Here is a 15,903-nt window from a genome sequence, read left to right as displayed (position 1 = left end):
AAAAGTAAGAACCTGGAGAGATCACTACATTCATTTGATTTATTTAACACAAAACATTTGGTCTTTAGAGCGAGGCACGGTAGTATTTGTATCCGCAAATGTAAGACCGCATGATAAAAAGCATGCAGTTATGTTCCTCTACTTGTGACAAGTCAGATGATGAAAAATGCAGACCAGGACTTCAAGAAAGTAGTTGCAAGGGTCCTAGGCGCAAGAATATTGAACAAGAATTTGTTAATCTGAGACTTGACGCATCTGGAAAGTTAAAAGAAGTCCTACTGTAGTGGAAGGAGTTCAAAGTGATTTGTAAACTAGTTGCACACAGAGGGTTTATCAGACAAAAGAGATACCTGTTCGGCTAGGCAGAGCTTACGAGTTTATCAGGTGGTGCAGAGGATGCTTCAAAGCCACTGGTATGGTGGCTGAGGGCTGTCTCGCTCTCTGTGTGTGTATATATATATATATATATATATATATATATATATATATATGTATATATATATATATATACACCACAATCTCACAAGAGTATAAGCTCTGGGTATCAAAAGTGGGTCTTGCTATTCTATGCGGAGCCTGCTAATGGGCATACTGTGGTAGTAGTCACGACCTCGTCATAGCATGTCAAAGGAGCGCTACAGCCACTTTATTTTTTATTTCTTTTTTTAAACAATACTACTCGTCAAGCTTCAAAAGGTGTGCATCTGCAGGTTCGAAGGTCAAGATCGAAGTAGATTTGTGGTATGGAAATTGAAATGGGTTCATGCTTAGATTTTAAGGGATCGAGGCAGGTGCAAATTGCTTTCTATCATACTACTCTTTACATGTAAACATAGATTTAGGACATGCCCAGCACAAACAATTTGGCAGACACAAGAACTGTTTGAAGAGTAATACTTGGAGATAGACAAAAACTATTGTTAGGATGCTGCTAACATCGCACGTATTAAAGTAAAATAGGAAATTCCCTAAGGCATTTGCATACAAGATATAGCTGATACTTCTAAGGTTTATTTTCACAGATTTTTATGCGCACATTAGGTGTGCAGGGAGATGAAGTTTGAGGCCCAAAGGAGGGAGGAGGCGTTCCCTCAAAATACAAACGAACCTCTCCAAGAGAAAGCTTCAAATTATCACAGATTTATAGTAAAAGTCAAGACCAGGGGATTCGCTTGTTCAGATGGTCACCATAATAGGTTTAGTTGAATGGTTGAAAATCACCTAGGCAAAACTAACATTTTTACTGGCTAGAAGCAGGGACCTTGGAAGGACGGTGTTTGAGTCAGAGAAGGAAGATCTGGCAGACAATAGGAACAAGGTGGCAATAACAGATACAAAGGGCACTCACATAATGATCTCAATAAGTGCACTGAGTTGTTCAATAATGTAGGACATACAGGTGGGAGGATTAACTATTTCTGTTTACTAAGAGAAACTTAGGAGGTGGTCTCAATCCAGACTTTCAATTAAGTGTAGCTTCTTTCTGCTACATCTATAAATCATTACGCTTTAAGAACATGTAGTGCCGGCAGCAGGAGAAACACTTATCCACCATTTACAAAATCAGGAAGGGCCCTCAGAAAAAGACTCCACAATAATGAGAATGTGTAACCACTATTTAGGGGTAACTAAGGAAAGACTGTCATAAAAGTATCCGACAGTTCCTAAATTAAGTATTCTGTACAGTGTAGAGAACAATCATCTTCTCAAACAGATACAAGTCTCCTTCCCATCCATGTCATTACCATGCAATTCTCCAACAGTGTTCACAAAAAATAACTGGTTGCAGTCACCATCACTGATTTGTCATATTTAGCAGATTACCACATGAAGAAACAGGAATAAAAGGAATGCTTGTGTTACTTGTGGCACACAAAGAGGCCACTTTTCTTCACATGTTCCTTTTGCAACGCAAAGGTGCTCGTGTAAGCAGAAGAATTTGTAATTCTCAATGAGACAACTGGTTTTCATACTTGTTATGCTCCACCGTTATGGGTCACATAATTATCGTCTACACAGGCAGTCCGCTAATCTACAGAAAAGTTCCAATGGAGACCGGGATTGCTCAAAATTTTCTTTTTACAATGTTCTGTTTAGGCCTGTTAATCCTTCGATAATACATTAGGTATCCCTCTTTAATCCCGTAGCTAGAGCTTTCAGCTTGTCCACTGCCAGTAGTGACAGAAAATCCCCCAAAGATCACTGGGAGCACATCTCAGAGATCCCACAACAAATACGAGCAACTGGTGCCCAACATAGCAAGTTTTAAGTCTGTCTAAAGGACAGGAACAGATGTGCTTGCTTGGTGTAAATCCAAACATATCTACAACTGAAAATGAACATACTACTGTTGCAACAATGACTGAAGCAATGTAAGAAAATCAGAGAGGACAAACCATTCTCCTCTGATTCCGCTAGGATGCCGGTCAAGGGCATGTGGAAGCAGTCTACTCTCCGCTCTTTTTAAACTTGGGCATGATGCTGCATCTTTGTAGATGAAGTTGTTGATGCACACTGCATTGAATTGTGACATTTTCCAGCACATCCTGCAAAAACACAGTCGCCAACAAATGAATGCAGTGGCCAGCACTCACAAAGGGCCACTCCCCTCCCCTACACAACAGTTGCACTAGTGGAGTAACTGTGGTAGCTCAAAACAAAGCAAGCCAATTTGCTCTGTATATAAATGATTCTCTCCAGATAAGTTAAAAGAACCACATTCTTCCAGTAAAGCCTCATTCAGTTAGAAAAGCATTGGGTTCATTGGGTAAAATTATAGCAAAGCACCACTAGCAGCATAAAACAGTCTTATGACCCATAGCCAATGTCATATTCATCAATTAGGACGCATATAAATGAGTAGAAATCATATGAAGAACTGGAAAGTTTAAACCACGCAGACACCTTTGAGTGAAAGTCTCTTCAACTTGTTATAAAGAAGAACTATGCTAAAATATAGTGTGTATTTTGTGCTTAAATAAAGGAGAGTAGCTTTGGTATGGTATGTACAGTGTGGTTCCCTGAAAGAATGCCAGCTATAATAAATGGGAGAGCCTTTCCTCCCAACATGCCAGTCGAAGCTTTTCAAAGTTTAAGCAAACTTACTAGGAGTCCTCGGTCTATCAACTGTGCAGTAGTTCCACATGTGTGCATCCTGAGGTTGGGTCGATGGGACAATATATTGGTAGACAGACTCACATTTAAAATGTCTAGATAACGATGCAGACTCATCATGAAAAATGAAACAGATTATTGAAGATCTTTTCGTGCTTCAGTCACTCTTACTTGAAAGTACTTTATGGTCAATAAGATGCCACAAGGCTACCACCTGAAGCACCATGTTATAAGCACCATTACAATATTCTGGTAGTTATGGACTGGGCTCAGATAGTGCTGTGAACTGACAAACAGTACAAGAAAATATACTTGCGCTACAAAACATTAAGAACATTTGTGACAGTTAACTACACTCTACCTCAAACATGGATGAAAGATTGCTAACATTAAATGTTCAACCTTATCAGAACAGTAAACTGGTGACTACATCACCACTTTGACCCGGGTGTTAATACATTACTTCACCAGGTGCACAGATTGATTATTTTCATTAGACTATGGCACCTGTTTTTGAGCCATGCTGCGTACAAAGATCAGTTTAAAAAAACACAGCTTCAGGCTCTGAACTTTTAAAACGTAAGAATCTGCCACAATCTTGAAAGAAACTCAACTTTCAAAACTATTGTCTCCAAGTTAGCACTGATATTAAGAACTATGTTATATGTCTCAGTTACTCAAGTATAGGACCATGAGTGATTGAAGAAGGTAATTATAAAAGAAAAAAACAAAACAACATTGCGTTAACGATCACAGTTAAGATACTGTGGTTATATATAGAAATATGCAGCAACATTGAAAAAGAAAGAAATGGAGTTTACAACAGTGACACCAAACACCCAAAACTGTGGCGGCTGCGTAGACCTTATAGAATGTGTAGTGCTATGCCAAAGCACACTGATCAAAAGCGCTCTGTTGAGGCCACAGCCTCCAGAGCCTCTTCCTGCAAACCAAGACACTGGAGCAGGCATGATAACATGAGCACCTTATCCACCCCCTCCCCTTAAGAAGAGCGTAATGCACAGTTTGTATCACAGCAGAGCGATGGAACAAGAAGATGGGCAGCAAGTCATGCAGGAGGACTGCAGTCAGTGATCAGCGCAGGGTTTGGTACAGGTACCCCTTCTTGTAGGCACTCAGCGGATAGAATGTGGCCACCACCAACTTGCCATCAAACATCCTTCTTGACAGCATTTTTTGCGCAGCTTTGGAATCACCAGCATTTGCATATTGAACAAAGACCTGCAAAACGAAAAAACAACATTTATTCCCTGTGCACCGTAGCATTCTAGACTCTTTCTTGAAGAGTTAGAGAGGGTTCTCCCTCAGAACCCTTTTTTGGAGTGGGTGGTAGGGGGCGGGGCTATTAGTTAATTTTACAATACAAACTTCCAAGAAGTTGGCCAACAAGCTAAATGTTTTCCAGGCATATTGTAAGAGGGGCTTGAAGATGGAAAAGAAAAAATTGGTTCAAACTATTTTCTTATTAGTGCATTTTCCTTAGAATTATAACATAGCATTGTTTGCAACTTGATACTGCCTCCCGTAAATTCTCAGTGATTAAAGTATCTTCCTCCACTTCTACTTTTCAAATCCTCTCCCCATTCACAATTAAGCATTTAGTGAAGTGCAATGATCCTTGCAGATTCTGACTCAAACTTTTGTTCTTCTAAAGTAAAAATAAAAGACCAATTAAGGTTACAAAAAACACAACTCTCTCAACCTCAATGCCCTCTGCTCGTCGTAAAGGCCTTTTTAGAACCCAAATTGGGCAACCCTGTCTTAGCTTAGTTTCACAGCTCATGCCTATACTGCTTTTATATATTTATCAGTTATTTCTTCTAGGAAAACATAGTTCATGCTGCACATCTGGCCAGCCTTGTACCATGCGTAATCGGTATTTCTTGACCAAGGCTGGTATGCACAGAACATGACATGCTAACTCGTGTTGCCAGTCCAGGAGCCAGCTTCTAAACTACACTTGGGCTCGAAGTGGGGTAGAAGGCATTCCGATCATGACCATCCTGAGACGCTTACCGCACAACAGACAGCTTTGCTGACTGATTTCCCAGCCTCTTGCACAACAGGCAGACCCCTGCTATTAGATTTAGCTACGGGGCCGGGACTAGTACCTTAGGTTGGGCAAGGCAGAGGGTTATAACTGCCATGCTCTCGTATCCAGACATAGGGTTTTCGTAGGACCTTCTGGACTCTCTAGAGACACACAACATGGTAGGGTTGTTTATCTTCTTCTTCTCTCTGGCTGTAATGTTGGTTATTATGCTTGTAGGAGGCTGCCCCCTATGTACTGTGCAAAGCTTGGCACACTGTGCAGAGGGTAGGGCAACCACACAAACTAGACCACCTAATGGTCTAATTTTTATGGTAGCTTGGTTAAGCAGTTAGGCTAATTTTGGAGAAGTGCAAAGCATTTGTTGTATTCACAGCATCGAAGACACACTCAAAAGAATAACTCAAGACCAATTTACAAAAACACTTCAGATTTTTATAAAATTCATAAGACCAAGATCATCAGAATCGGGTAAGTACCTTAAAAGAACATGTTACTTACCTTCGGTAATGCTTTTTCTGATGGATACACTAGCTACCTGTGGATTCCTCACCTTATGAATTCTCCCAATGTGCCAGCATTCAACAGAAAATCTTCTTCCCAGCTCTCCACGTCAAGGACGTCACAATTGCACAACTCCGCACGCAACTCCTTCTGAAGTCACAGTGGCAATAAGAGGTCCTCGCTGGCGTGCTGATGTCAGTTTCACCATTTTTTATCTGCCTTTGAGGTGAACAGGTAAAAACCAACCTCACGATAGCTCAAATACATACATATAACCATATTGATGTAACATAATTATTTATATAAAAATTTATCAAAACTTATATACACTCGTAATGCAAAAGGCTTATATGACCAGACAGGCAACGGGGAGGCGAGTGGGACTGTGAGGAATCCACAGGTAGCTAGTGTATCCATCAGAAAAAGCGTTACCGAAGGTAAGTAACTTGTTCTTCTGATGGATACAACTACCTGTGGATTCCTCACCTTATGAATAGAGTCCCAAAGCAGTTACCACACTTGGAGGTGGGTGCCTGACTAGTCACATCAAGAAATCCTGCAACACAGAACGAGCAAAATGGCCATCCCTTCGGACTTCCAAATCCAAGCAGTCGTGCTTCGCAAAAGTATGAAGGGAAGCCCAAGTTGCCGCTTTACAAATATCTACCATTGGCACACCCCTAGCCAAAGATGAAGTGGCAGCCTTAGCCCTGGTAGAGTGACCTCTAATACCCTCAGGAGGAATCTTCTTTGCTAACGAATAACAGTTCTTAATGCAAAGAAAGACCCACCTGGATATGGTTCTTTTATGGACAGCTCAGCCCCTTCAACTTTCCTACATATCCAAAGAAGAGTTGGTCATCCAACCGGAAGTCCTTTTGTCTCTCAATATAGAAACTGAGAGCCCTTCTGGGGTACAAGCGATGGAGTTTTTCTTCCTCTTTTGAAGGATGAGGAGGAGGGCAGAAAGATTAAAGGGTAATAGACTGCACCATATGGAAAGGAGTGACAGCTTTAGGAAGGAGAGCTGCACTAGTTTTCATCACCACTTTGTCAGCAAAGAATGATGTAAAGGGAGGTTTGACACTAAGGGCCTGAAGCTCACTCACATGCCTAGCAGATGTAATAGCTATAAGGGAAACGGTCTTAAAGACCAATAATCTTAAAGGGCAAGAATGCATGGGTTCAAACGGTGAACCCATTAAAAAAGTTAAAACCAGATTTAAATCCCACTGAGGCATAAGAAATGGAGTGGGAGAAAATGTATTTGTTAAACCTTTCAAGAACCTAACAACAATAGGTGATTTGAACAAGGAAGGTTGATCTGGATGGCAAAGAAAGGCTGACAGTGGCGACAAATAACCTTTGACAGTCGCAACTGCACAACCTATCTGTGCTAACGTTAAAGCAAACAACATAATATCAGACAGATGGGCTCTCAAGGAATCAATTTGTTTCTGTCCACATCAAGCCACAAATTGTGCCCACCTGCCGGCATAAACAGTTTTAGTGGAGTGTCGTCTGGCCGACAAAATAACATCCACTACCTCTGGTGGGAGAGAGAAAGCACTCCGATTGCCCTGTCCAATCTCCAGGCATGTAGGTGCAGGCTCTGGAGGTGGGGGTGTAGAACCTGCCCCTGCGACTGTGAGAAGAGGTCTGCCCTGGAGGGAGAGGGTGCGGAGGGCACAGTGAGAGTTGGAGAAGGTCTGTGTACCACACCCTTCTCTGCCAATCCGGAGCTATTTGTCAGAGTCGGATTCCTCAGGATTTATGTCTTTGTTCTGTTATGATTTATTGTTGACAAATACCACTTCAAATAACATACTCAAAAGGGAAAAAGAAGATCAGCATGAAAGGCAATCTAAAAAGTAAAGTTGTTTTAGACATGCATAGAAGACAACTACAAGGATATTTAAACACTTATCCAATATTTATTATAAGGCAAGTAATAAGCAAATATTCAATAATATATTCCCAAAATATTATTTGAGAAGAAATATTAGTATCCTTCAAATATGTTTATCTAATAATTAAAATATAGTGTGAAATCTACAATGTCTTTTAGTTAACATCTTTTTGTCCAAAGTTGCACAGTGAATTTAAAACTATAACTTTTCAACTCTGTAAAAACACCTGTGAATCTTTCTTCTCGAGAACACAGTGAATTCTAATATTAAACCTTTCAAAAATAGAACGCGCTTGTGTATTGATTCTTTCTTTAAACAAACAAAACATTCAAATAAGAAATCGTTTCAGGAACATGAGCGCGCGCGTGTAAATGTTTGTCTTATCCTTTGTATACTTAGAACGTGTCTGTTCAAACATTCAAGAAATACACAATTCAATTCGGTTGGAACAATTTGTGAAATCTGCGAATGACCGCGCCTCGTTTTACCTAAAGAATCCTTTCAAACAAAATATTTTTTACAAGAACGAACGTATAATTGTAACTAATCCCCAGGGCATATCTAAACTAAATAAAATAACACAAAGCTTCGGATATTCCAACATGCAATGTTGTTAAAGGTCAAACACTCGGCTCCGATTTCAGTTTTTTAACTAAACAGTGATACTGCAGATTAAACAGACGATTTTGATTTATTTCCTTAAAACAGGTAATGCCACCAAATGTTAAACGCTCGGCTTCAGTTCCGTCTCCAAAATAAACAATGTTACTAAACATGAAACTCTCAGTTTCGATTCTGTCTTGCAAAACAAACAATGTTACTAAACATGAAACATTCGGCTTCGGTGCAATCTTTCAAACAAGAAATGTTCCTGAAAAGTAAACACTCTTACTACAGCGAGTCCGTCCACTCGCTTCTTGGAACTCCAGAGACCCTTCACTGCACGGCGGGGGTCCAAAAGGGCAAAACCCAGACGGGAACCGCAAAACCAAATCTAACCCAGGCAAGGTCCCAAATAGTAAGCACAGGTAATGGGGTGTGGTTGGTTTTTATAGCAGAACCACGCCCTCAATCATGAATATTCCAGAAAGAACTTCACCCTTAATCATGTATACTCCAGAAGGATGCTGGGAATTGTAGTTTCAACATAGACATCGTGGATTTAAGAAGTTTAACCACCACCGAGCATTCTTCTTACACAAATGTATTTTTCCACATGAATAAAGAGAAGAATGTTTTTTAGTAGAACAAAGTGTGTGGCAAGAATGTTTGGTAGGAAAGATACTATGTTTAGAGATATGATCACGCCAAAGTCTGACAATACACCCCCCTCCCGGGCGTGGTTGAGGACCAGGTTTATTTGGATGAAGACGATGAAACTTGGTTACCAAACGAGGAGCATGAACCTGCGTAGCGGGTTCCCAGGAATTTTCTTCCGGACATAACCTTTCCATGCTATTAAATACCATAAAGAGGAACCACAGAATCGAGAATCTAAAATGGCACGTACTTCATACTCCCAATGTCCTTGTACCAATAATGGAGCTGGCCGAGATGTGCTTGATGAAGTGGCATGCTTTAATAAAGACGTATGAAATACTGGATGTATTTTCAGAGAGGGAGGCAATTTCAATTTTGTAAGTTACTGGATTAACTTGACAAAGGACTTCATATATTTAGGATTAAATGTATTGTGATCTTTGAATGTAAAACTCTTGGTGGATAACCAAACTTTGTCATGTATTTTGTAAATGGGACCAGGTTGATGTTTGTCATATTGTAACTTATAATTGTATTTAGCTTGACGTAATTAGCTTGCAATCGTGTATGCACCTTTTGCATACGGGATAAAATGTCTTGAACCGCAGGTATTTTTTGGGATGTAACTGGTAAAGTGACAGGCAGTATTTGTGGATGTCGACCATACAGACCATAAAACGGGGTTTCTTTTATAGACGAATGATAAGAATTGTTATATGCTAGTTCAGCAAGCCATAAAAGATCTGGCCATATTGTAGGGGTGTCAGATCATAACAACGTAAATACTGTTTCAGTGTCTGATTCAATCTTTCGGTTTGACAATCAGTTTGCGGATGGTAACTAGTAGATAGAGCAGAGTCTATTTGTAAGGCTTGACACCAAGTCTGCCAAAAGCGAGCTGAAAATTGCGTGTCTCTATCTGAAAGGATTACATTTGGGAGTCCATGAAGACGGACAATATTTTGAAGTATAAGATTAGCTAGAGTACTGGATGTTGGAAGCCCCTTGCATGCTATGAAATGAGCGTATTTTGTGAGACTGTCTACAACTACCAAAACTGTGTTTGTATGATTTACTTCTGGGAGTCCAGTGATGAAATCCATTGTGATGCGTTCCCAAGGGTAGTTTGAAGTCGGTAAGGGAATTAATAATCCTTTTGGTTTACTATGTGTACTCTTGCAGCGAGCACAAACTTCACAGGATTGTACACATTTTTTTTTAACATCCTCAGAGAACGTGGGCCACCAAAAATATATTTTCAAAAGTTCCATGGTTTTTTTGAGGTCCTGGATGACCTGCCACAGGATGAGTATGCAGCCATTGGAAGGCTGTTTGTCTTAAATATTTGTTTGGTAAATATACTTGAGTCTCAAATAATGGTAAGCCTTGTTGAATGGTATGTTTATTGCTTTGCTGTAACCAATTCTGCCAATCTGTGATATTAAAGTGAGAGCGAATAAGATCTAAAAAATCATCAGCAGCTATTAAACAGAGCACTTTGGTCGGAGCTATAATAGACTGTGGTTGTTGTTTTTCATGAGAGAGAGAGAAGAGTCCTGTCTTGTGAGAGCATATGCTTTTCTATTTTCAGTGCCAGGACGGAAGGTTACAATAAAATCGAATTCTGCGAAGAACAACATCCATCTTAACTGTCTGGGAGTCAATATCCGAGCAAAACTCATAAACTTGAGATTCCGATGATCAGAGTATACTGTGATTTTATAGTTAGATCCTGATAGATAGGGTCTCCATTCTTTGAAAGCGTCTTTTATTGCTAAAAGTTCTTTCTCTGCAATAGTATAATTTTGTTCAGCGACATTCAATTTTCTGGACATGAATGCAACTGGATGGAGTTGTCCAGTATATGGATGACGTTGTGATAAAATGGCTCCTATAGCCACATCTGAAGCATCAGCTTCCACGATAAAAGGGTCCGTGACTCTCGGGTGGGCTAAAACAGGTGCAGTAGTAAATGCTTGTTTTAACATGATGAATGCAGCATTAGCTTCTTCAGACCAGCAAAAAGGAACGTTTTTGCGTAACAATCTAGTGATGGGCGCCACCTTATGGGAGAAGTGATCTATAAACCGTTGGTAAAAATTTGCAAAACCTAAAAAACATTGTACATCACATACAGATTTAGGCGTAGGCCATTCCATTACGGCTTGGATTTTTCTTTCGGTCATCTGCATTCCTTTACGTGTTAAAATAACTCCCAAAAACTCCACTGTGGTTACGTGAAATTCACATTTACTAAGCTTACAAAATAAATGATGAATTCTTAACGTATGTAAAACCTTTTTTACATGTTCTTTATGTAATTGTACTGAGGTAGAATAGATCAGAACATCTTCAATATATACAATTACAACAATATCAAGATATTCTCTTAGTACATCATTAAGAAAATATTGAAAAGCAGCAGGAGCATTACACAAACCAAAAAGCATTACCAGATATTCAAATAGGCCATAACGGGTTTTAAAAGCTGTTTTCCATTCATCCCCTTCACGAATACGAACCAAATGATAAGCACCTCATAGCTCAAGTTTAGTATAAATTATTGCATTCTTGACTTGATCTAATAGTACTGGGATTAATGGTAATGGATATTTATTCTTTACCGTAATCTTATTCATGGCTCTATAGTCTATGCATGGTCGTAATTCACCATTTGACTAGGGTACAAAAAATAGTGGAGAGGCAGCTGGTGAACGTGAAGGACGAATCAAATTATTTTCTAAACATTGATCAAGGTAGTTGCGTAAAACAAGATTCTCCTTTTCAGATAAAGCATGGATTCTACAATTTTGTATGATAGATCCTGGCAAGAGATCTATTTGACAATCATACGTTCTATGTGGGGGTAAGGTACTTGCGGCTTGTTCACTAAAAACATCTTCATATTCTTTATAAATGTGAGGTAAGCTAGTATCTTTTTCTGCTGCAGTAGCGATACATTGTGAAACAATTTTCTGATCATTATGTAAACAATTCTTTTGACAGAATTCTGAAAGAAAGTTAACTGTTCTTTCCAGTCGATATGTGGATTGTGTAATACTAGCCATGGCATTCCAAATATGAAACCATACTGGGGTGTTTGGATAATATCGAAAGAAACGCTTTCCTGATGTTCTTGACCAGTAATGTTTCTACAAATTGTGTGAATAGGTACAGTACCTCCAGATAATTCAGTTCCGTCCACAGCTTGTACAATCTCGGGTATTTGTTTTTTTGTAAATGTGAGTTTCAGTGATTTAACAGTGTGAGAATCTACAAAATTTCCAGTGGCACCTGAATCTATTTGAGCTTGAACTGTCTGCCATTTTCCTTGAATTATAATTTGTATAGAAAGTCGTAAATGTCTAATATGATGACTAGTTTTGGAATGTACAGAAGGGATCATTTTTGTACCCAAGAGATCCCCTTCCTTGATTCTTGGGCCTACTAGTTTTCCTCTGAATTTTCAAGCATAGCTATTTGTTTCTTTGAATTAAAATTTAAATCCGATTTATTTTTTGTTTTTGACAGACAATCTCTCACAAAGTGTCCTTTTTTACCACAATAAAGACATTGTCCCTTACGGCGACAAAGTTATTTTTCTTCCTTAGTTAGGGGTTGACGAATTGTTCCTATTTCCATGGGTTCGCCAGTATTATCTGATGATGAAGTGGATGTAGATATATTTCTATTTTGTGTAGAACGCCAGAAACTTCGTTCAGGACGTTTTCTGTCTCCTCTTCTTTCTGTAAGTCTATGATCTAATCTTAAAGTGAGATCTATCAAATCATTGCAAGTTTTAGGTTGAGGATCAATTTGTGCCAGAATATCTTTTAATTCGTCTTTAAGTCCCTGATAGAAAAGTGCGGCTCTTTTCTCTTCAGGCCAAGATGTTTCCATAACCAGACGAATAAAGTGAGAAAGATAGGTGATAAGATCTTTATTTCCTTGTCGTAGCTCTAAAAGTTCTTTATCCGCTGATAAGGTAATAGATCGATGATCAAAAACTTTTTCAAACTCTTGTATAAACATGCACCAATTGTATAATAGCCTACTATCTTGACGTACTAATGGTACTGCCCATGTAGCAGCATCTCCAGTGAAATATGAAATGAGGAAGGCTATTCTCGACTGTGGATCCGGAAAAGCAGCTGGACGGCATGTAAAATGTAACTCCACTTGCGTAAGGAAGATTTGTACTTTGGAGGAATCTCCTGAGAATCTTTCTGGAGCAGTAAGAGGAATTTGAGTGGGAACATGTACTGAAATGTTACTGGGAGAAGGAGAAACATGTGATTGGGCAGTGGCTCCTTGTTGCATTGTTGTTGTGCCATCTACCTTGGCTTGTAATTGTGTCACCTTAGTGACAAGAGCTGCTGTGGTATTTTTTGATTCTTGCAATTCTTTTTGTAATTGATTCAAAGCTTACATACCAGTATCCAAAGTGGCCATTTTTGAAACAGTAACACAAACCAAGAGGAAAATAAATTTTGTGGGCTTACTATTCTGTCAGAGTCGGATTCCTCGGGATTTGTGTCTTTGTTCTGTTATGATTTATTGTTGACAAATACCACTTCAAATAACATACTCAAAAGGGAAAAAGAAGATCAGAATGAAAGGCAATCTAAAAAGGAAAGTTGATAGAAGACAACTACAAGGATATTTGAACACTTATCCAATATTTATTATAAGGCAAGTAATATGCAAATAATCAATAATATATTCTCAAAATATTATTTGAGAAGAAATATTAGTATCCTTCAAATATGTTTATCTAATAATTAAAATAGTGTGAAATCTACAATGTCTTTTAGTTAACATCTTTTTGTCCAAAGTTGCACAGTGAATTTAAAACTATAACTTTTCAACTCTGTAAAAACACCTGTAAATCTTTCTTCTCGAGAACACAGTGAATTCTAATATTAAACCTTTCAAAAATAGAACGCGCTCGTGTATTGATTCTTTCTTTAAACAAACAAAACATTCAAATAAGAAATCGTTTCAGAAACTCGCGTGTAAATGTGTCTTATCCTTTGTATACTTAGAACGTGTCTGTTCAAACATTCAAGAAATACACAATTCAATTCGGTTGGAACAATTTGTGAAATCTGCAAATGACTGTGCTTTGTTTTACCTAAAGAATCCTTTCAAACAAAATATTTTTTACAAGAACGAACGTATAATTGTAACTAATCCCCAGGGCATATCTAAACTAAATAAAATAACACAAAGCTTCGGATATTCCAACATGCAATGTTATTAAAGGTCAAACACTCTGCTTTGATTTCAGTTTAACTAAACAATGATACTGCAGATTAAACAGACGATTTCGATTCATTTCCTTAAAGCAGGTAATGCCACCAAATGTTAAACGCTCGGCTTCAGTTCCGTCTCCAAAATAAACAATGTTACTAAATATGAAACTCTCAGTTTCAATTCGGTCTTAAAAAAAACAATGTTACTAAACATGAAACATTCGGCTTCGGTGCAATCTTTCAAACAAGAAATGTTCCTGAAAAGTAAACACTCTTACTACAGTGAGTCCGTCCACTCGCTTCTTGGAACTCCAGAGACCCTTCACTGCACAGCGGGGGTCCAAAAGGGCAAAACCTAGACGGGAACCGCAAAACCAAATCTAACCCAGGCAAGGTCCAAAATAGTAAGCACAGGGAATGGGGTGTGGTTGGTTTTTATAGCAGAACCACGCCCTCAATCATGAATATTCCAGAAAGAACTTCACCCTTAATCATGTATACTCCAGAAGGATGCTGGGAATTGTAGTTTAAACATAGACATCGTGGATTTGAGCAGTTTAACCACCACCGAGCACTCTTCTTACACAAATGTATTTTTCCACATGAATAAAGAGAAGAATGTTTTTTAGTAGAACAAAGTGTGTGGCAAGAATGTTTGGTAGGAGAGATACTATGTTCAGAGATATGATCACGCCAAAGTCTGACACTATTACAATGACTTGAGCCTGATCTTAGCAAATCTTCTCAGAACACGAGGAACCAAGGGTATTGGGGGGGGGGGGTGTGGGGGGGTGGAAACGGGGACGCGTAAAGCAACTGGTCGCACCAAGACATCTGAAACACATCCCCAAAAGCTCCTTGCACCGGATACTGGAGGCTGCAGAACGACGGGCAGTGCGCGTTCTCCCGAGTGGCTAATAGGTCTAACCGCAGAAAACCCCACATCCGAAAGATGTGAAGGACCAGATGCGGATGAAGACACCACTTGTGATCGGCTGAGAAATGCCAACTGAGACTGTCTACATGTACGTTGAGAACTCCGGGCAGATGATTTACTACCAAGCAAATCAGATGGTCCTGAGACCAGGACCAGAGTCTGCAGAGAAGGTACGACCCCACTCCTCCCTGCTTGTTGATGTACCACATCACAATAGTATTGTCAGTCAAGACTTGAACTGATTGACTGGGAAGAGACGGGAGGAATGCCTTGAGAGCCAGACGTATCGCCCGCAATTCTAACAGATTGCTATGAAAAGTCTGTTCCACTGGAGTTCAAAGACCTTTGATCTCCAGGTCCCCAAATGAGCTCCCCACCCTCAAGTGGAAGCATCCTTTATGACAGTGGCCACTGGAGGAAGTAGTAAAAACGGCTTTCCTTGGGAAAGGTTGCCGTCCACAGCCCACCATCGTAGATCCGCTGCAGCGTCTCTGGAGATCGATATCGACTCCTCAGGATCCCCTTTGTGTTGAAACCACTGCCTGCGGAGGCACCACTGAAGAGCCCTCATGTGCCAGCGTGCATGAGTGACCAACAGAATGCAAGAAGCTAACAGACCGAGCAGGCGCAGGATCTTGAGGACTAGAACAACTGCTCCATTTTGAAACATTGGAATCAACACTTGAATGTCCTGAATCCGCTGAGGCGGAGAGATAGGCCTGATTCAATGTTGTATCCAGTACTACCCCTATGAACAGGAGGCGCTGAGAGGGCTCCAGGTGAGACTTGGGCATGTTTATCAAAAAGCCCAGACTGAACAACTGAGTTGTTCTTTGCAAGAGATGCAGCAGG

The 15,903-nt window shown here is 39.7% G+C and overlaps 1 protein-coding gene across 1 annotated transcript in view; it reads right to left on the bottom strand.

Moving 5' to 3' along the window:
- Positions 1–667: 667 nt before the first annotated feature.
- UHMK1 (U2AF homology motif kinase 1) overlaps positions 668–15,903 on the bottom strand; it is a 155,900-nt gene continuing 140,664 nt past the window's right edge. Inside the window, exon 8 of the mRNA XM_069231097.1 lies at positions 668–4,356. Coding sequence (XP_069087198.1) covers positions 4,210–4,356 — 147 coding nt within the window. The 3' untranslated portion in view covers positions 668–4,209. The remainder of the gene's footprint in view (positions 4,357–15,903) is intronic.

This window comes from Pleurodeles waltl, chromosome 4_2 (genome assembly GCF_031143425.1).
Source record: "Pleurodeles waltl isolate 20211129_DDA chromosome 4_2, aPleWal1.hap1.20221129, whole genome shotgun sequence".
Lineage (NCBI taxonomy): Eukaryota > Metazoa > Chordata > Amphibia > Caudata > Salamandridae > Pleurodeles > Pleurodeles waltl.
The sequence above is the reverse complement of the archived record's forward strand: the minus strand, read 5'-3'. Positions and strand labels throughout refer to the sequence as shown.